The sequence below is a fragment of the Poecile atricapillus genome, chromosome 4 (genome assembly GCF_030490865.1).
Source record: "Poecile atricapillus isolate bPoeAtr1 chromosome 4, bPoeAtr1.hap1, whole genome shotgun sequence".
NCBI classification, from domain to species: domain Eukaryota; kingdom Metazoa; phylum Chordata; class Aves; order Passeriformes; family Paridae; genus Poecile; species Poecile atricapillus.
The window spans coordinates 6,469,082-6,489,529 of record NC_081252.1 but is presented as its reverse complement, the minus strand read 5'-3'; the positions used below and the strand labels follow the sequence as shown (position 1 = coordinate 6,489,529).

The following is a 20,448-nucleotide window of genomic DNA, read 5'->3' as shown; positions in this document are numbered from 1 at the left end:
CTGGCTTGAAAAATTATTCTTTCCTTAAATACAAGATAAAGCATAAGTATATCCTTAGGTGATCTGCCTGTTAGGTTTAACTTTTGAGTTATGACTTTCTCTTCTCCAATTTAAGAGCTTGATTATTGTATTTTGTTTTTAATGCAATGAATTGGCAAGTGCTTCTAACAGTCTGCAAGACTCCACAGTCCAGAGAAATGCTTTGTTTTCCTCTGATGTTGCAGGAAGGAGGTTTTGCTTTGAAAACATTCCTACAGTAGATGTAATATAGAGTGCATCAGTGTATGTTTGTACAACAGTTGTGTACGTTCTTAGTTCTTGGGAAAACTAATAAAAGATAAAATTTGTTTAATCATGTTCCCCCAGCTTTTTAGGAGTAGAAGGAAGAAGTTGATAAATTTTCTTCAGTATTTTGGTTGTTAGCAGCTGTCTACTTGGGAGTTAACTTTTATCTTTAGGTGAAAATAATTTCTAAAGCACAGTAAATACTTTGCTTTTATGCCTTGCTTTTCAGTACCTCTTCCTACTTTATTTGATCCTCTGAGTTGAGGAACCTGTGAGATTCAGAGACCTTCAAATGCACGTGGCAAGTAGTGGGAGCAGGGAAAAAAATACATTATTGCAAGATTTGGAGCTGTTGGTCTCCAACTCTCTGGCTGGCAGTGGTTTCTTTACTCCCCATTAGTTTAAGCAGGTGATACTTCACAAGGTGCTGCCTCAATTAAATCTCTGATTTTCTTTTCTTCTAGACCATACCTTGGGTAAAGCTCTGTGGAAGACAGATGTGTGTGCTGCAATGGTGACAGAAATATTTCAGAGGACTGGAACAAGTTGTTGAGAATCTGTGTTTGTTTTTCATGCTGCTGTTGAGAGCTATCTAAGGCAAGTAAACAGCATGAGTTTTATCCTGAAACTTCACAGACATTTCCAAAGAAGAGTAATTTTGCTGGCCACTTTTTGTATGGTGAGCATAGTTATTTCTGCCTACTACTTGTATAATGGCTACAAAGAGGAGAATGAGCTTCCTGAAACCTCTTCAGAAGTGGAATGTGGTGATCCTCAACCGTTGCCATCCAAGCTGATGGGGATGAAGAGCACGAAGCCCATCGATCCCCTGAGGACAGACCTGGTAGTGCTGGTGTTTGTGGAAAGCCAGCACTCAAGCTTAGGCCAAGATATAAGAAGCATTCTGGAATCCAGCAGGTTTCAGTTTCACCTTGAGATTGCATCTGGGAAAGGTGACCTCCCAGTGCTTATAGACAAAAGCAGAGGCAAATACGCTCTCATAGTGTATGAAAATATTCTGAAGTACGTGAATATGGACTCTTGGAACAGAGGCCTTCTAGATAAGTACTGCCTGGAGTACGGTGTAGGTGTGATTGGATTTCACAAAGGCACTGAGAACAGCTTGCAGAGCTTTGAGTTGAAGGGTTTTCCTTTCCATGTCCACAGCAATCTGGGTGTTCAGGACTGTTGCATTAACCCTCATTCCCCACTGCTCCATGTGACTAAACCTTCTAAGCTTGAGGAAGGGCCCTTGCTTGGAAATGCCTGGGCCGTTTTCCAGGTTAATCACACAACTTATCAACCAGTGATATTTGCAAAAGTAAAGACACCAGAAAACCTTTCTCCACCTGCTGCTCTAGGTGCTCTCTATGCCACAGTAATACATGACTTGGGGCTCCACGATGGGATTCAACGAGTCCTTTTCGGCAATAACTTGAATTTTTGGCTGCACAAGCTGATTTTCATAGATGCCATCTCTTTCCTGTCTGGAAAGAAACTCACCCTATCCTTGGATAGGTACATTCTGGTTGACATAGATGATATCTTCGTTGGCAAGGATGGAACAAGGATGAACACCAACGATGTACAGGTAAAGTATGTGCACAAACTGATGGTCAATGCAGCAAAGCGGTATTTTCATCTGAAAGTGAATAGTTGTTCATGGTTGGAACTGGAGGGCTCCACTCAGGAGCTGTTCATATTTATTGCACTTGTTGTGAGTCTTACAAGCAGGAGGTGAATGTGGTGAGCAGCAGTAAATGGCAGCATCAAATGTGAAGAGTGGACTGGGTTATTGGCTGTTTGAGATAGGTTTGGATGTCAGGAGTTGTTTGCAGCATTTCACCTCTCTCATCTCTGTTTTATGGCACTTGCTTGCAGGGAGGGTTTGTGCTAATATTGCTCTTAAAAGCTGTCAGTAAATGACTGGACAATTTCCATTTGAATGTTTAGAGCTGTACATTCCTGAAGGTCCTTTTCCACTCTGTTGTGCTGTTCAAGTGAGGTGACAGTGGTTGGTCAGTAGCACTAACATCTTCACATTATTTCTTCCTGTGTTTCTTGTGTGCTTTTTGTGAGGAGTGTTGTCCCAAAGCAGGAAATAGGAGATCACCTTTCTCAACTTGGTCTAGAAGCTGCAAATCTCTAACATCCTGATTGTTGCCCTGTTTGCACTAAAGAGAAGGGAGAATGTTTTCTTAGAAGTTTGTTAATGGGATGAGGAAGTGCAAGAAGGAAAGACAAGGACAGCACTGCATGCAGTGGGTCATTTTTGTTTCATTTTTAACCAAGTTTTTGGGTTTCTTCAGTGTTAATACACTTGTCAAGCCACAGCAGCTCTGCATTCTTTGCTCTCTTAAATGAAAGGTTTGACCCTGCGGTTAAACTTTTAATTTGCTTTAAAATTGCATTTGCTCTTTTCCAAAACATTCTCTGTCCATGCACGTAAAAATGAGATTTACCTCCTTGTTAAGTAGGTGTTTTCCTTAGGCAAACAAATCCCATGGGAGAGAGCAGAAATAAAGGTGAAGCTTCCTAAATGGTTTTTCCATGGAGAAGAGGATGGCAGTGTTTGAGTTAGGTGAGTGAGCATCCTTGGAGAGTCTCCTGAATGCAAACTCAGATGGCAGGAAAAAAGTCAAGTCTGGCCAGCATCACTGGCAGAACTTGTGTTGTTCTGCAGGAGCAGAACTTTCTGGTAACAAGGTGGCTGAAATAAAGCCTGAATAAATCCATCACTGAGTTGTGCAGTAGCAGTCGGAGACAGCACGTTTTGTATTGTTTGTCTTTGCAAGTGACACCTTAGGATTGTCATTTGAAAAGAAGTTGGGATGTTGAATTGCCAGAGTTATATACCAGAAGCAGGAGACTATTGAGACAAATTTGGTTACAGCAGATAGAGAAGGATAAACCATATTGTTTGGGGAAAATAATTTGCAGTATGTCAGAAAGTAATCTTCCCAAAATAAAACTGTCCCATTAAATAGAAGTAATATCAAAGTGGAAATAACTTTTAAGTAGGATAATTTCATTTATACAGAACTGTGTTCTGAAACAATGGAATCTGAAAAAAGTGTTCCCTTCTGATTCTTCATCTACTTAGAGTTAAAATGTTGTATTAAACTTGTTGTTACGGCTGTCAGATGCAATGCATCTTCATTACTATTAATATCAAAGGAGTTCTCCTCGGTGGCACAATGACATGTGGAAGGAATGAAACAAAATCAGTTTGCAGTAGTTGGAAACACGTTATTGTAAAGTGTATTTGCAGATAAATGACATCTCATTAAACAAGAGTTTTAGTGAGTTCTGCTGCAGTGACTGTGACAGAGAATTGGGCGCTGCAAGTGTGAAAAGAGGTTCTAAATGTAAACTTTGTATCATTGCAGTACTCAAGATTAGCTCATTTCCACTAGGCACACATTTCTAATAAAAACATGTATGTTTTTCTGGCTCTTAACCTGCGGCACAGATTTTGCATTAGGTGGTGTACATTATTCTGTACCTGTTAATCCTCATGTGGTCCATTTCCTCCCTGTATAGGCAGGCAATCACAACAGTTGATTCTACTGATTTTGGTAGTGCAAAGCTTGTAGATAAAACATAGCATTACTTAGAACAAAACTTTCTGAAAAACATCTGTTTCTGGATTTGGAACTGTGGCTTTGATGGTGGTTGGGTTTTTTGGGTTTTGGAGGGGGTTTTTTAGGTGGTTGTTTGTTGTTGTGCTTTGTTGGTTTGGTGTAAGGAAGTGTTGCTGTGCTCTGTCCAAATCTTGCAGCTTACACACCAATCGCTACAAGGTCTGTGAACATTTTTAAAGTTTTCATCTTTGCATCCCCAAATGTGGAAAACACAATTCCTGCAGTTCTGTGGTTAGAAACATAGAATGCTATAACCATGTAGTTTGGAATAGACCTTTGAGATGATGGGGTCCAACTATTAATCCAGCACTGCCAAGCCTACCAGCAAATCATGTTCCTAAATATGAGGCAGAGCAAGTAAATCCTCTCAGAAGTTTGTGTGTAAACACACAGTATCCCCCTGGTTTGCTCTTCCAGACTGTCTGAAAACTTCCACTGGAATATCTGGATCCATGTCCTGCTGCTCCTGTGTGGAGTTTCTGTAGTCTGGCTGCTCCCAGTCTCCCCACTGTTATCTCAGTGCTCTGATGACACTGGAATAGGGGCTCCTTACTTCTCTTCGCAGCACCAAGGGCGTGTTTCAAAATTTACTGCAAGAGATAGAACCTTTTCTTTCAGCTGGAGACACAGTGATGGTCTTCACTGAAGGAAAGATGGCTTTTGACACTGAAGTTCATAATGAGTTGGATAGAAACAAGAAATGACTATTCCTGGAAGAACTGGTTTTTTCTTGAGCTGTGGAGACTGCTTCTGAACCTCCCTGTAATTAAACAGCACTGTGTCTTACTCGACACACAGAGCAGTTCCTCAGATGGTGTAAGCTGTCAAAACATCCATTGATTTCAGAGGAACTATGACAACTTAGAAGAGTTATAGATTAGTCTTAATTCTCCAGCAGCAACTTGAGATATGCGGAACTTAATTAGACTGGCATCACGAGTGTGAGAAACATAAAGGCATACCAGAATGTGGTTTGGGGTTCTTGGAGTGTTCATATATTTCATTAAGAAAAGTCTAGTTTGTTTTCTTGATGTCTCGAGAAGTTGTTAGAGTTTTTCATCTGAATCTTTGGGCTCTGGCTCAAAATGTGTTAGAGGTTTTCCAGAATCAGAAATGTAGGGATGAAATATGGATACACTTGGAGCTGAGTTTCACGCATTAGAACTCAGCTAGGGCACTCATGTCTTCTACTGGCAGTGCCTGCCTTGTCATGGGTTATTCTTATTTCCCAGATATCAGGGGAGAACATGCTGCTAGTGGTCTGCTTCAGCATCAAGTGCTGATTTGCAACAACATCAACAGCAAAAATGCTGCTCAGTCCTCCAGTCAAATTAAAAAAAAGTAAAGAAACCCAGCTAGATTCCCTGACTGCTGACTTGGTCCAGCTATACAGTGTCTTTTCCAGCTTCTCTTTTCCCCTCTTTATGTCTGGACACACTTGTACAGATGATAAAGGCAAATCAGTGCATACCAGTTCTGTAATGACCTTTATCTTACGCTTTTATTCCTCTATAAGATACCTTTGATATCCTAGTGTGGCTTTGTTCCTGTATGGCTTTGGATGTATTAGTTTCAGAGAGTGTGCTGATAGAAAGTAATGTGGAAACATCTGTTAAACCAACATCCATTCATTTACATCTAGCATTAGAGCTGCTCCACATATCTCTAATTACATTACTGTTTTATGTCTTAAGTGCTTACTCAACTCTGAAAATATAAACTGTGGGGTTCTAAGTACTCTTCTTGAGATAGCATCAAAGCAAGAAATGAGTTGGTGCTTAATCCACAGCCTGATCTTTGTCACCACTTCCCGTGTGACACCGAGACAAGGGCTGGTGATGTGTGAGAGAGATGGATGGATGGCTTTGTGTATCCATAAAGCTTCTTGGGCTCTGTCCCACGATTCTCCTGACAGAATCCTTCCCAGGTTTTGCTTTGGCCTGAAGTAGCAGACAGCTCCTGGGAAGTCAAAAGGGGTAGGAGTGGAGCTTAGAGAGAGAAGAGGTTTTTCCTAGGCCTTGCTTCAATGTCATAGGAGAGAGTGAAGCAGTAAGCAGATTTCAGCTCTGCTCAGCCCTCTTGTCATTTGTTGTTTGCACCTGTAACACTGTGGAAGAGCTGCATCCCCTTTGGTCTGTTTCCATCATGACTCTTTTTGTGACCTCCCTGCTGATAAGCAAGTCAGTCTAGTTTTGTAAATCCTTGCACAAGCAAGACCAAAAGCAGGTCCAAGTCCCATTCATCCAACTGCCTCAGCCAGAAAAGCTGGCTGCTGCCCCTCCTCCATTGCAGATTGTCACAAATACTAATCCAGGAACTTGGGTTGTGCCCCCATTTTCCCTTTTTTGTGTGAACATAGAGAACCATTTGCTGTGTGACTCACAAGGGTTGTGTTCCATCAGAGACCATGCCAGGGTTTCTCTGGTCCCCAGTGCTGCAGGCAGAAGTGTTGTCACCCCGTTGTGCATCTGCTCCCAGCCCGAGTTCAGGCTGGCCGAGGGAGTGATCAGAAGGGGAACAGGTTTTGTGCAGCACTGCTCTACAGCAAGGGGCTCCTTCCAGGGCTGGGCAGTGCTCTGCTGTTCCCTGCATCAGCTCCAGCAGAAACATTCCCCAGCTCCTGATGGTCTCCAGCCGAGCCAGCAGCAAAATGCTGACTGATGGTTTCCATGGGCTGGGACTGTTGTCTCTGGGTAACACCAGCATTCTGCTGTCACCTCAGCTGCGTGTCTGAGCTGTAGCAGGGCTGCTGAGATGGGCAGGGGAAAGGGGGCTTCTCCTAAAGAGCAATGCAGGTCAGCTGCTGGCAAAGCAATGATCATCAAGAGGATCATCCATAAAGTGCAGTGATAGCTTACAAATCTCAAACCCAAGCGTTTCTTCTTTGATTATTAAAAACAAAGGGGCTTGAACTCTCGGTTTGATGTATTAAGTGATATTTTTTTAGAAGACATTTTGAGTTAGTCAAACTGGAATGATTCATAAAGCAGCTTAATTAGACCAGAGCTCCAGTGGGAGTCCCCTTTAACATGTCTACAGAGACTCTTTTAATACTCTAATCCACTTCTGAATAAAAGGTGAAACCAGGAATGGTAGTTTCAAAGGATGAACTACAAAGAACATTTATCTTTCTCTTTTTGCTCTTCTGTCCTTGCCATCTAGATATCAAGCTTCCATTGCATTCTGAGGATGACTTTTTTTCTAGGTTAGCTTGCACAAGCAGAGCTTTTTCTATACCATCATTTAAACCTTAAAGAACCCTCAAAGTGAAAAATTGGATACTAAAGCACCACCAAACCGGTGTTCTAGAATTACTGTCATGAATTCATCCTGTTGTACAGTGTTTTGTTTCACCTCCTAGCAAGTTTTTTAAAAAACTTTTAGGTCGCCCTCTTATAATTTGTTTTCCGCTTTATCCGGTGCTATAGGAGGAGGCTTCGTGCTAATGCTCCAGTAGGGTGGGAAATCCTGAAATGGGAAATGGAAGTGTGCCCTGAGGTCTGTTTTTAGACTGATGTGACTAGGCTGTGCTTCAAAATAAAATGAAAAATAACCCACACAGACCTGGGTTCAGCAAAAGGGAGGCTAAAGACTTGAAAATGCTGTAGTCTGACAAGGGAAATCAAGATCATGATGTTATATTTACTTTGCACTGGGCTTCTTTAGAGATGTGCAATCTCTCTACAACATCTGCTGGAACAGAGTTAATAAGCTAAAGCAATGCTTTTAATGTCTAACTACTATTGATTCCCTTTTCTTGAGGTAGGAATTGCTTACAGGCTTTCAGCACTACCATTAAAATATCAGGATGGTAGCAGAAGGAATGGTTGGGTTTTTGGTTGGAATATGCAATGCAGTTCCAGGTGAACAGTGCCCAGTGGTGATTGCTCTCCAATCATCTTTTGAGTGAGGGGGTTTTTTTTGGCAATATCTTTTTCTCATGGAAGGAAAACAAAGGTGACTTAATTAAAATGAGGAAAGAAAAACATGGATGGAATAATTCACTCCAAGTGAATAAGAACTTGGTACTTAACCATTGTACCTCTTCATCTTGCTCATTCCTACTTTCCTGCTTTCCTAATGTTCAGCAGGTTACATTTCAAAATATCTGCTGTGATATTTTGGAGTGGCATCTTTGCTCTCAGAAGACTTTGGGGCACTTGAGAAATAATTTTCCAAATGCTGTTTGCCTACCCATCCCAGTGATGTGGCACTTTGGGTCTCAGTTTTGTTCATTTGCTGGTTTTAAGTGTGCCTGAAATGCTGACACACACAGAGCAGCAGGGCTTCTGTGAACTGAAATGGTCACCTAAAATGTAAATAGCAGTAGCAGAGATACCTGTTAAACAATTTGAAGTGCAGGCTTGAAGGAAATAAACTAAATGGTGAGAGGATAGTAAGTTGATTTCTCCTGGTGGCATAAAGCTTTTATGTTCAAGAGGAGTGTTTTAGGAAAGTAGATCCTATGCCCAAAAAAATGGAATAGGAGCAAAGAGCATCAGCATCCGTATTTCTGTTGTAGATCTGTTACATCTTGGGGCTCCCATAGAGGGCAATATTGTATAAAAGATAGTTTTAAGCCATGCATTAGGGGTCTGCCGATTCATCTGTGTTGATAGACCTTAAGGAAAATTGCTGTTAAAGTCAATTGAACTTCCAAGTGTGAGAAACTGGAAGAGACTTCAGGGGACACGACGCTGTTTAATGGGGCAGAAACTGAGAGACAAGTGAACTGCAGTGTGGGGTGATTTGCATTTTTCCGAGATGATTTGTAGAAGGTGAAAAGTTGCAGATGAAATGCTTTGATTTGCCTTTATCTCACTCTGCCTGTGCACTTGTGTCGTTCATTTCATGCAATAACCCCTACTAAACAGTCAGAGGCTGCAGCATCATTTTGTTGACCTTAAATTAAGGCAGAAAGCTGCAGTTTTGGAATTTGAAGTTTGTAGTATCTAATTGGCTAAAGGGCAAAAGAAGGAAGTAAAGATGAATGACAACTTTTCATATCAGATGAAAAATCAAGGCTCATGCATCAGGGAACTTCAAAACAATTAGTTTCATATCATTTCAGCCTAGGTCTCAATCCTAAAAGTGCATTAAAATGACACTCTCTAAGTCTCATTCCGTGGAGCTTAGATGAGCCTCAGATTTTAGGTGTTCCCAGGATGGGAGTTACAGGAATTGATTTCTTTGCAATGTGAAGTGCCTAAAATAGGAAACAGTGGCAGTTTGGGGGCCTCTTGCTGCTTTCTTCCCTTTTTATTCCTTTCTATCCAACATGGCAGAAATGCCATCTAAGTGAGTAGCAGGAAGGCAACCTACATTGTTAGCAAGTGAGGGGAAAAAAAAAGGTTAATCTTTCAGGCTTTGGAGGAGCTGATAGCAGGAGAAAAACTGTGCCTGCAATACAAAGCCAAAAGTTATCAACTATCCTGAGAGATGTTTTCACAAATCAACAAAGAACATAAACTAGGGGAAAAAAACAAAAGGAAGCATTGCTCTGGTCTTTGTCCCTAAGATGAGAAACTGAAAAGCTGTGAGTATAAAGCAGGTATGAGCTGGTTGTCAGTGGAATGTCAGCTTCCAGCAGAACAGGAATAACTCAGGAGTCTGGAGATGAGTCTCTGCTGCCTTGCACAGTTTTTTTATCAAAGCCCTGAAGGAGCAGTTCCCAGCCAGCCACAATGCACCACGTCAGGCCGTGCAGAAAGAGGATTGCAGCACAACTGGGGCTTCACCAGATCTGTCTGAGATCTAGAACTGGTACTAGGTGAGGCTCAACTTGAATAATTTTCTTAGTTCCTTCTTTTGTCCTCTCACCCCAAATACAGCTTGTATTTTGCTTCAGCATGCTTCTGTAAATCCTCAGAGGATCCATCTTGGAAGCACTTCCAGGATGGAAATGCTCTGACCTTTAGATGTTGACAGATGAGGTGCATATTCTCCTGTTCTGTATTTATTGACAATAATGGCAGCTCTTCCTTTTTTTATTTTTTTTTTTTTTTGTGAACAATGTAACTTTTACATATTTGTATGACTTCATTGTATAGCTGCCCTCCTGTAACATATTCTATATGTGCCAATTCTTTTACTCCAGGGATGTAAATGCAGTACCACATATTGATGAACACACTGTACCATTTAAACCACTGTCTGCACCATCACCCTTCAGAAATGAGACCTGCACAGCACTCTGCAATTCAATCAAATGAAAAAGGCCATGAATTTATCCACAGAGGCAGCATGGCTGATAAAGCAGCTCCTGTCTCCTGTGCTCAGAGGTGATTCCTGTTTGTCCTGGGGTGACTTTATGATACTGGTATCCCCAATCGTCTGGGTTATGTTATATATTAAGCTCTGTACCTTTAAGACTGGCTCTGAGAGCAAAAGAGGGGGAAAAAGAAGCTGCAGTTTGTGTTAAAGAAAATATAACTCCCACACATCTCGCTCCTGGACTGTGTTGTCTGCAGCACAGACAGACAGCGGGACAGAGCTTCTCCCTGGCTTTTAGTTAGTTTTAGCTAGCTGAGGCAGAAGAATTCCCCGGACCTTTGGTTTTTTTTTTCCTTTTTCTTGGATCTGTGCAAGCCTGCTCTGGACTGAACACCCAGCTAAACCCCGGGAGCCCACGCCTGTGGCCCACCAGGGCCTGGGCCTCGGCACTTTTCCAGCGCTGGAGGGACTGATAAGAAACTGAGCAAGCCGAGCTACACACCACATGAAAAGGACTTTTCTTCCTAGATTTGCCATCCCATCGAACAGCAAGAGGTTTTATTATTTAATATTATTCAATTTTCTGTTAAATAAACAGCTTTTTCCACTTCTCTCCAAAGAAATTTTTTCCCTTTCCCGGACCGGTTGGTGGGGAGGGGCATTTCCCTGGGGAAATCCCCATCCAGAGTTTTCCTCCCTAATTTGCCCTAAACTAAGACATATACAGCTTTTGGCGCCCAGTGCGGGGCGAGAGAAAGTGGAAAAACCTGTACTGATTGTTGGTTGTATTTTTGGTTGTATTTATTCTGTGTTAAGATAAAGCAGTCAGTAGCCATGTTGTTTGGATACATAATATCTCTCGGGGTGGAAGCCTTCATGTCGATCTGGTCCCTAGAATTTTTTGAGGTTTTAATACTTGTCTTTTCCCTCTTTCACAATAGAGGGGCATGGATTAGAATGGTTATTGTGCTGGGCTTGGTGATAATTATTTGTAGGAAGTTTATAGAACTACTGAAGTTTCTGTCAGGTATGTTTGGCTTATGGTTTCTTCGCCCGACCCTGCCTCCCAGTCCCAGTAGCACATTTTGGGAGTTTATTGGTAATTGTACCCAGTTTGTTAGAGGAAGAGCAGGGGATGAGGCTTTTCAGCCTTTTCTTTCCTTTTTCTCCTTTGAATCTGTTATGTCCCTCTTTGAGAATATCCAGTTTCCCCTGAGTGTTAAGGATACTACTTTCCTGGTAGTTCAGCTGTTAAGCTTCCTCTATACGGCCTGTAACTTCTCTAGAGTGAGGGCTGAGATATCCAGAGGAGCCAATGAAACCCCTGTCCCAGAAGTAGGCTCAGGTGTGAAAAATCCTGAGTGGAGTAGAGAATGGGAAAGAATTGGCCGAACTCTGGAGGAATTTTCTGATTCCCCAGCCTGGGAATTTTCACGTGAACAAATTCAGAACCCAGATGAAGTAAGAAAATATCTGGAAGAGAATTGCTGTGATGATTCTAAGAAGAAAAATTTCATTGCAATAAGCTGGGCCCTAGTGTATGCTTATCGCACGCTGCTAGATACTGTAGGGCAGGCAGATAAATCAGCAGCTACCCCAGTCACTCAGGCTGCAGCCAAGTCAGCAGCCAAACCAGACAGTGAGCCTAAGCCAGCAGCCAAACCAGACAGTGAGCCTAAGCCAGCAGCCAAACCAGACAGTGAGCCTAAGCCAGCAGCCAAACCAGACAGTGAGCCTAAGCCAGTGGCCACACCAGACAGTGAACCTAAGCCAGTGTCTGTTGCTCCTACCACGAGAGGTATGAAATTCAAAACCAAAACCGATCGGCCAGTAGATGATGATAATGGCGATGAGGGGGAAGGACCCTCAAGACCAGCAACTGATCAGAAATCAGAAGGCGCTGGTGAACCTTTCTCCCTGAAGGACCTTCGTGGCCTGAGAAAAGATTACACTCGACGACCTGATGAATCTATAATTAGTTGGTTAGTCCGTCTGTGGGATGCTGCAGGTGAGGCTACAGTTCTGGATGGCACTGAAGCGAGGCATCTGGGATCCCTGTCACATGATCCGGTTATCGATCAAGAAGTGATGAGGGGGGCTGACCCTTACAGTCTCTGGGAACGGGTCCTAAGAAGTGTGGCACAAAGATATCTGTGTGCAGACGATCTCTATATACAGCAAACTCGTTGGAAAACCATAGAACAAGGGATTCAGCGCTTGAGAGAAATGGCAATAGTAGAGATTGTCTTCGTGGGTGACTTAGGTACTAGAAATCCAGATTTGGTGCCATGTACATCTGTGATGTGGCGAAAACTTGTTCGACTTGGGCCACAAGAATACGCTTCTGCTTTAGCAACAATGAAGCGGGATGACCGAGAGGAGACTGTGCTGGATATGGCGAAGAAACTTCGAACATATGCAGATACCGTGCATGGCCCCATGCAGGCAACAATTGCAGCTGTGAGAACAGATATGCGAAACCTCCAAGACAAAATGGAAGAGAATTTCAAGAAACTCAAGGAAGATCTTCTTCCAGTCTCGGCAGTACAGTCCAAGAGCCCCGGGACCCAACGCAGAAATTCCCCAGATAGAGAGAAAAAGCTACGAGCTGAGCTGTGGTTTTTCCTACGTGACTGTGGAGAAAACATGAAAAGATGGGATGGAAAATCTACTGGTGCTCTGGCACAACGAGTGCGTGAATTAGAAGACAGCAAGACTCAGGGGGGATACTCCACCAAAAAGAAAGCCGCTCCAGTAGCCTGTAGTCAAACTGACAAGTATGATGATGACATGTCTGATTCTCTTGAAGGAACCTCCAAGACATATACCCAAGGAAAGAAGGATAACCAGGCTTAGAGGGGCCCTGCCTCTAGCCAGGTAGAGGCTAGGGAAAACCGTGTCTTTTGGACTGTGTGGATTCGTTGGCCTGGCACATCTGAACCACGAAAATATGAGGCCTTGGTTGACACTGGTGCCCAGTGCACCCTAATCCCATCAAAATATGTAGGGGCAGAATCTGTTTCTATTGCTGGTGTGACAGGGGGATCACAGGACTTTACTTTAGTGGAAGCTGATGTGAGCCTGACTGGAAATGAGTGGAAGAAACACCCCATTGTGACTGGCCCAGAGGCCCCGTGCATTTTGGGCATAGACTACCTCCGAAGTGGGTATTTTAAGGACCCAAAGGGGCTTAGGTGGGCATTTGGGATAGCAGCTGTAGAGACAGAGGGTGTCCAGCAACTGAACACCTTGCCTGGACTGTCAGAGAACCCATCTGCAGTAGGACTCCTGAAAGTGGAAGAACAGCGAGTACCAATTGCCACCTCGACGGTGCATCGCCGACAGTATAGGACAACTCGAGATGCTGTGATCCCCATCCACAAGATGATCCGAGAGCTGGAGAGCCAAGGGGTGGTCAGCAAAACCCACTCACCCTTCAACAGCCCCATCTGGCCTGTGCGTAAATCTGAAGGAGAATGGAGATTGACTGTGGACTATCGTGCATTGAATGAAGTGACTCCACCGCTGAGCGCTGCCGTGCCGGACATGCTAGAGCTCCAGTACGAGCTGGAGTCCAAAGCAGCAAAGTGGTATGCCACTATTGACATTGCCAATGCATTTTTCTCCATTCCCCTGGCAGCAGAATGTAGGCCTCAGTTTGCCTTCACGTGGAGGGGAGTGCAGTACACCTGGAACCGACTGCCCCAGGGGTGGAAGCACAGCCCCACCATCTGCCATGGACTGATCCAGGCTGCCCTGGAAAAGAGTGAGGCTCCGGAACATCTGCAGTACATTGATGACATCATTGTTTGGGGAAAGACGGCTGAAGAGGTCTTTAAGAAAGGAGAGAAAATCATCCAAGTTCTCCTGAAAGCCGGTTTTGCCATCAAGAAGAGCAAAGTTAAGGGACCAGCTCGTGAGATTCAGTTTCTGGGGGTAAAGTGGCAAGATGGACGGCGTCAGATCCCTACTGATGTCATCAACAAGATCACAGCAATGTCTCCACCAGCCAACAAGAAGGAAACACAAGCTTTCCTAGGTGCCATAGGTTTTTGGAGGATGCACATTCCTGAGTACAGTCAGATTGTGAGCCCTCTTTACCTGGTCACCCGCAAAAAGAACACTTTCCAGTGGGGCCCTGAACAACAACAAGCCTTTGCTCAGATTAAGCAGGAGATCGCTCATGCAGTAGCCCTTGGCCCAGTCAGGACAGGACCAGATGTGAAGAACGTGCTCTACTCTGCAGCTGGGAGCCATGGTCTGTCCTGGAGCCTGTGGCAGAAAGTGCCTGGGGAGACTCGAGGCCGACCACTGGGATTCTGGAGCCGAAGCTACAGAGGGTCCGAAGCCAACTACACTCCCACAGAGAAGGAAATCTTAGCTGCCTATGAAGGAGTTCAAGCTGCCTCAGAAGTGATTGGCACAGAAGCACAACTCCTCCTGGCACCCCGACTGCCAGTGCTGGGGTGGATGTTTAAAGGAAAGGTTCCCTCTACCCACCACGCCACCGACGCTACATGGAGCAAGTGGATCGCCCTCATCACGCAGCGCGCCCGTATTGGAAACCCAAATCGCCCTGGGATTTTGGAGATAATTACAAACTGGCCTGAAGGTGAAAACTTTGATCTCACTGATGAAGAGGAGCAGGAACAAGTGACACGGGCTGAAGAAGCTCCACCATATAACCAACTTCCAGCAGAAGAAACACGCTACGCTCTGTTCACTGATGGTTCCTGTCGCATCGTAGGGATGAACCGGAAGTGGAAAGCAGCCGTATGGAGCCCCACACGACAGGTCGCAGAGGCCACTGAAGGAGAAGGTGGATCAAGCCAACTTGCTGAACTCAAAGCTGTTCAACTGGCCCTGGACATTGCTGAAAGAGAGAAGTGGCCAAAACTCTATCTCTACACTGATTCATGGATGGTAGCCAACGCTCTGTGGGGATGGCTGGAAAGGTGGAAAAGAGCCAACTGGCAACGCAGAGGAAAGCCAATCTGGGCTGCTGATGAGTGGAAAGACATCGCCACCAGGGTAGAGAAACTGTCTGTGAGGGTCCGTCATGTAGATGCCCATGTTCCCAAGAGTAGAGCTAATGAAGAGCACCGAAACAATGAGCAGGTGGATCAGGCTGCAAAGATAGAGGTGTCAAAGATAGACTTAGATTGGCAACACAAGGGAGAGTTGTTCCTAGCTCGATGGGCCCATGATGCCTCAGGCCATCAGGGTAGAGATGCCACCTATAAGTGGGCACGAGACCGAGGGGTGGATCTAACCATGGACAGTATTTCTCAGGTTATCCATGACTGTGAGACGTGTGCCACGATCAAGCAGGCCAAGCGGTTGAAGCCCCTCTGGTACGGTGGGCGGTGGTCCAGATACAAGTATGGGGAGGCCTGGCAGATTGACTACATCACACTGCCCCAAACCCGCCAAGGAAAGCGCTACGTGCTCACGATGGTAGAAGCCACCACTGGATGGTTGGAAACCTACCCTGTGCCTCATGCTACAGCCCGGAACACCATCCTGGGACTTGAGAAGCAGGTCCTTTGGAGGCACGGCACCCCTGAGAGGATTGAGTCAGACAATGGGACTCATTTCAAGAATAACCTTATAAACAGCTGGGCTAGGGAACATGGCATTGAGTGGGTGTACCATATCCCCTACCATGCACCTGCTGCAGGGAAAGTGGAGAGGTACAATGGACTGTTAAAGACTACCTTGAAAGCGTTGGGTGGGGGATCTTTCAAAAATTGGGAGCAGCATCTAGCAAAGGCCACCTGGATAGTTAACACCCGAGGTTCCACCAACCGAGCAGGCCCAGCCCAGTCCGAGGCCCTGTATATAGTAGACGGAGACAAAGTCCCAGCGGTACATCTCAGAGGTTTGTTAGGAAAGACAGTTTGGATCAATTCTACTTCGAGTGCAAACAAACCCATTCGTGGGGTTGTTTTTGCTCAGGGACCGGGTTGCACATGGTGGATAATGCGGAAAGATGGAACAACACAATGTGTACCTCAGGGAGATCTGATGGTTGGGTGAAGATCGTGAATTAATTCCCTTGTCTGTATAATGTATGTGTTGTAGAGTTAAAATATATATATATATTAATTTTGATAATAAGTTGACGATATGGGGATAAGGGGTGGAATGTCCTGGGGTGACTTTATGATACTGGTATCCCCAATCGTCTGGGTTATGTTATATATTAAGCTCTGTACCTTTAAGACTGGCTCTGAGAGCAAAAGAGGGGGAAAAAGAAGCTGCAGTTTGTGTTAAAGAAAATATAACTCCCACACATCTCGCTCCTGGACTGTGTTGTCTGCAGCACAGACAGACAGCGGGACAGAGCTTCTCCCTGGCTTTTAGTTAGTTTTAGCTAGCTGAGGCAGAAGAATTCCCCGGACCTTTGGTTTTTTTTTTCCTTTTTCTTGGATCTGTGCAAGCCTGCTCTGGACTGAACACCCAGCTAAACCCCGGGAGCCCACGCCTGTGGCCCACCAGGGCCTGGGCCTCGGCACTTTTCCAGCGCTGGAGGGACTGATAAGAAACTGAGCAAGCCGAGCTACACACCACATGAAAAGGACTTTTCTTCCTAGATTTGCCATCCCATCGAACAGCAAGAGGTTTTATTATTTAATATTATTCAATTTTCTGTTAAATAAACAGCTTTTTCCACTTCTCTCCAAAGAAATTTTTTCCCTTTCCCGGACCGGTTGGTGGGGAGGGGCATTTCCCTGGGGAAATCCCCATCCAGAGTTTTCCTCCCTAATTTGCCCTAAACTAAGACACTGTTCCAGATCAGCTCTGTGCTGGACCTGCCTTTTGCAGATGTTGTGGGGCTGCTGCCACATGATGTGTGGTGGCTTTGTACGGGGGAGTCTCCTCTAGTGAGGATTGCACAGCACCACCAGTCATCCCAGTTAGCACTTGGATGAAATGGAGAACTGAACTCCAGAGGCAGGAACCAATTCTACTCTATTCCATTGCTTGAAATGTTTTCCTTAGAGTGTGTTCAGGGGAGGAGGGGAGATAGACCTTTTTACCTTTCTGGTTTTGTCTCTTTCCATGGTGTATCATATCCACCCTTGCCATAGCTGAGCTAGTAGGGCTGTGCTTTCTGAGAGGAATTCAACAGGAAAACGTTCCATCTTTTGTCCCCCGGGAAGAAGCAGCAGTTTTTGGGGCAATCTGTCTTCAAATGCTTCTGTAAAATTTTCCTTTTAGTTCTTGATCCTGCTCAGACACATCAGAGCGATACAAAACCCTCTGAGTAACGTCACCAGCCTCAGCAGAATGTCTAAACTCTCTAAACTCCAACTTTGCGTTATCACACCATCATTACATTAAAATGATGAACATAATGATGGCAGGTTCGAGGTCATTGGCTTTCAATCTTCCTGCTTAGGGCTGACCATAGCATTTGTCTGGATTTTCTTGTCTCAGGGACCGATCACTCCACGTTTCCTTAAGGGACCAAGCGCTTGCTCTCCACAGCTCCTTGGAGCTGAAGGTGCTTGCCCACACTGAGTGAGACTCTGTGATGTTTCTATTTGCAGATGTGCTGCTGTGATGGAAATTTCTGTTCCAGCACACTTCCACACCAAGAGAAATAGAGGAAAAAGAAAAGAGAAAGGAGTTAAAAGCCAGAAGGCATCATTTAAATGCCAGTGTGGCAACCAAAGAGGTAAGGGAATGAAACAGGGACAGAGGGAGGAGAGGAAGGTCACTGTCCCCAGGGACAGCAACGCCAGATGGCCACAAGCACAAATCAAGAATTCCACAGACAGGAGTTTTACTCTCACCCTTTGATTTTTTTTTTCAGCATCATTTGCATTGCAGTTTATTTTCATGGCCATTGGGAGGTTGGCAAAGGGCCAGATTGCCCTGAAGGGAGGACATGTTAATGTAATACGTGCAGGGGGCTGTTCTGAGCTATTGTCAGCACTAAACCTGCTCAGAGCAGCTCTCTTTGCTGGGGTGACAGCAGCAATGAAAGATCCACCTGAGGATCTCTTCCACCTGAGATGCAAATACCCTCTCCTTCCCTCGTGCAGTCCTAAAGCTTGCACATACATTTCCTGTATGGGGGCTGGACACTGCTTCCACTTGGATTTAATTGCATTTCCCTGCTGGGTGGAAACTTCCAGTGGCCAAGGGAGAATATTCTGGCTTTAAATAAGAAGAGACATTTCTTAGTAACAACCATTGACTATTGCACATCTCTCCTGGCAAAAATAAAAGAACTGACCTTAATGGTGATTGCCAGGGAATATTCCCAGGTTTACATTTGAGACACTTGCCTTTCCAGCCCCTTTTGCCTCCCTACAGGAAAGCTGATGTTGCACAAAGAAGAGTCAGGTAAATTGCTGTTCCTGTTAGTTCTGTGTAACTGGAGCACCAGTATCCCACATTCTGGGTAACTTCACAACCTTTGGAGTTTCCCTTCCGCTGCATTGCATTTGTTTTCTGGATGTACTCAGTTTTGCTGGCACAGGACACAAAAATTATAAAAGGAAGTTTATGATAGAAGAGCAGGAAACAAATGACACTTGTGCATTTGTCATTGATCCTTGAAAAATTAGCTGAGCCCCAGACTTGCTTTTGGATTTCTCTCTGCTTCTTGCACTCATGTGTTAGGGTGTTCCCAAAGAATCCTAAAGAAACAAATTCTCTGGTTTGCCTCCTATTCATGGAAAGGGCAAAGATGAAGTATCAGATTCAGTTGCTTAAAAATCTGATAAACCTGTAGGAGAAAGATGTTTTCTGCTGCACTGTTTGTCATAAACAAAATTAAGATTTAAAAAAAGCCCCACAACCTTAACAGCCTTTTCCAGAAATGAGGCAGACGCAGCAGTCTTGAAGCAGTCATTGCTTCAGTCTTTCTATAACTCTGAAGACAACTAAATTAACACAGAAACCAGAGCTCTCACACACCCTACAGCCAACAGCTCCCAAAATTATTAAAACCCTTCTTGATTCAGTTTATTGCAGATGCTGTCCTGAAGCAGAAAAGGTGATTCTGCACTTCCTTAGTCCTTTTCCCTTGGACTGAGGTTTGGTTTGGCCTTGTGTGGTCCCGCTGAAGAGCAACAGAGAGCAGTGACAAGGCTTCCTTAAGCCTGGGATCATAAAATCTTGTTGTTTGGGCAGAGACAAATCCCCCCCTGGCTACAGCCTCCTGTCAGCTCCAGGGGACAGGACCAGGTCTCCCCTGAGTCTCACTGAGTACTTGGTTGATGCAAAACATTTGGGCTCGTTCCGTTTGCTGAGAAGAAGAGCCAAAGATGACAAACCTTGGGCACCGTCCCCTCCTCACCCCAAAGTGCCCCCCAGGATGGCCTGTGGCTCATCAAGTAACATTTCTGCAATCAGGCATTGCCAAAAGTGTTTCCAGCAACACATTCCATCACTTCTTGTCACTTTTTATTCAGTGCAAGCATGAAAATGTCTGAGATAGACAATGAAAGGCAATAGATAAAATCCAAGACAAGCGATCATAAATGGCCCTGCTGAGAAAGCAGATCCCAAGGAATGGAATGGAGGTGGAAGGTCACTCCTGACACATGAAATAGAACAGCCAGAGCAGATCCTGATGTCACCGTGATACTGAGATAGAAAAATCACCTGCTTCAAATCATTGAAAAGGAGAACAAGAAGCAGGAGGACAGGTGGGTAGGTGTGTTGTTAACTCTGTTAAACACAGTTTAAAAACCCCCAAAATGCAGTAGTTATTAACCAGATATTTGAGGAGCCACAGCCACCGATCTCTGCAGAACATTTACAAAGTGCTTGACAAATGGAAAGCTGGATCTTTTTCAGCAAGTGCCATGGGTGCTGTGCACCCAGACCTGCAGCACCAGGGCCATCCATCTGCCTCAGGAGTCCTGCTTTCATCCTTGGAGTGTGCATCCTTCCATCCTCCCGTGTGCACCGGCACTTCAGATTGAGGTAAGGACAGCATTTAATAGGGGAAAAAGAACAGGAGCTGCTACCTCCATTAAATATTGGCACCACCATGGGACACATTCACTTGAAGACGAGCACAAAGGGATTACAACACAATTGTCCCCGTACAGAACACAAACCAAGCTTCTCCTGCTGCTCTGGGCGGTCCCTAAACACAAGAAGGAGCTGTGGGTTTTCTCCATCGCTGCTGGTGCAGCTGAAGAAGTTCCTTAAGCCTTTCCCGTTTCCCTGAGTTGCCTCTGATTTCCATCACCTCCAAATGGGCATCTGTGGCACTATGAGAAAGAGCAGCATTTTCCTTGGGAAACAGCCAGAAAAGAAGCAGAGCAGGTCCCAGGCT

The 20,448-nt window shown here is 44.7% G+C and overlaps 1 protein-coding gene across 3 annotated transcripts; it reads left to right on the top strand.

Annotated features, from left to right (window-relative positions):
* The first annotated feature begins 895 nt into the window (after window positions 1-895).
* Window positions 896-20,073, top strand: LOC131579350 (bifunctional heparan sulfate N-deacetylase/N-sulfotransferase 3-like). Of its 3 annotated transcripts, none has more exons than XR_009277686.1 (3): window positions 896-1,876; window positions 17,699-17,826; window positions 19,962-20,073. XR_009277686.1 is itself a non-coding variant. In XM_058839084.1 (2 exons), exons 1-2 carry the CDS (start codon window positions 896-898, stop codon window positions 17,753-17,755), a joined length of 1,038 nt encoding a protein of 345 aa, XP_058695067.1. In that variant the 3' UTR covers window positions 17,756-17,926. The 3 variants fall into 3 exon arrangements, 1 of the variants encoding a protein (XP_058695067.1); XR_009277687.1 differs by lacking the exon at window positions 19,962-20,073 and adding an exon at window positions 19,124-19,175; XM_058839084.1 differs by lacking the exon at window positions 19,962-20,073 and having other exon boundaries at window positions 17,699-17,926.
* The last annotated feature ends 375 nt before the right edge of the window (window positions 20,074-20,448 follow it).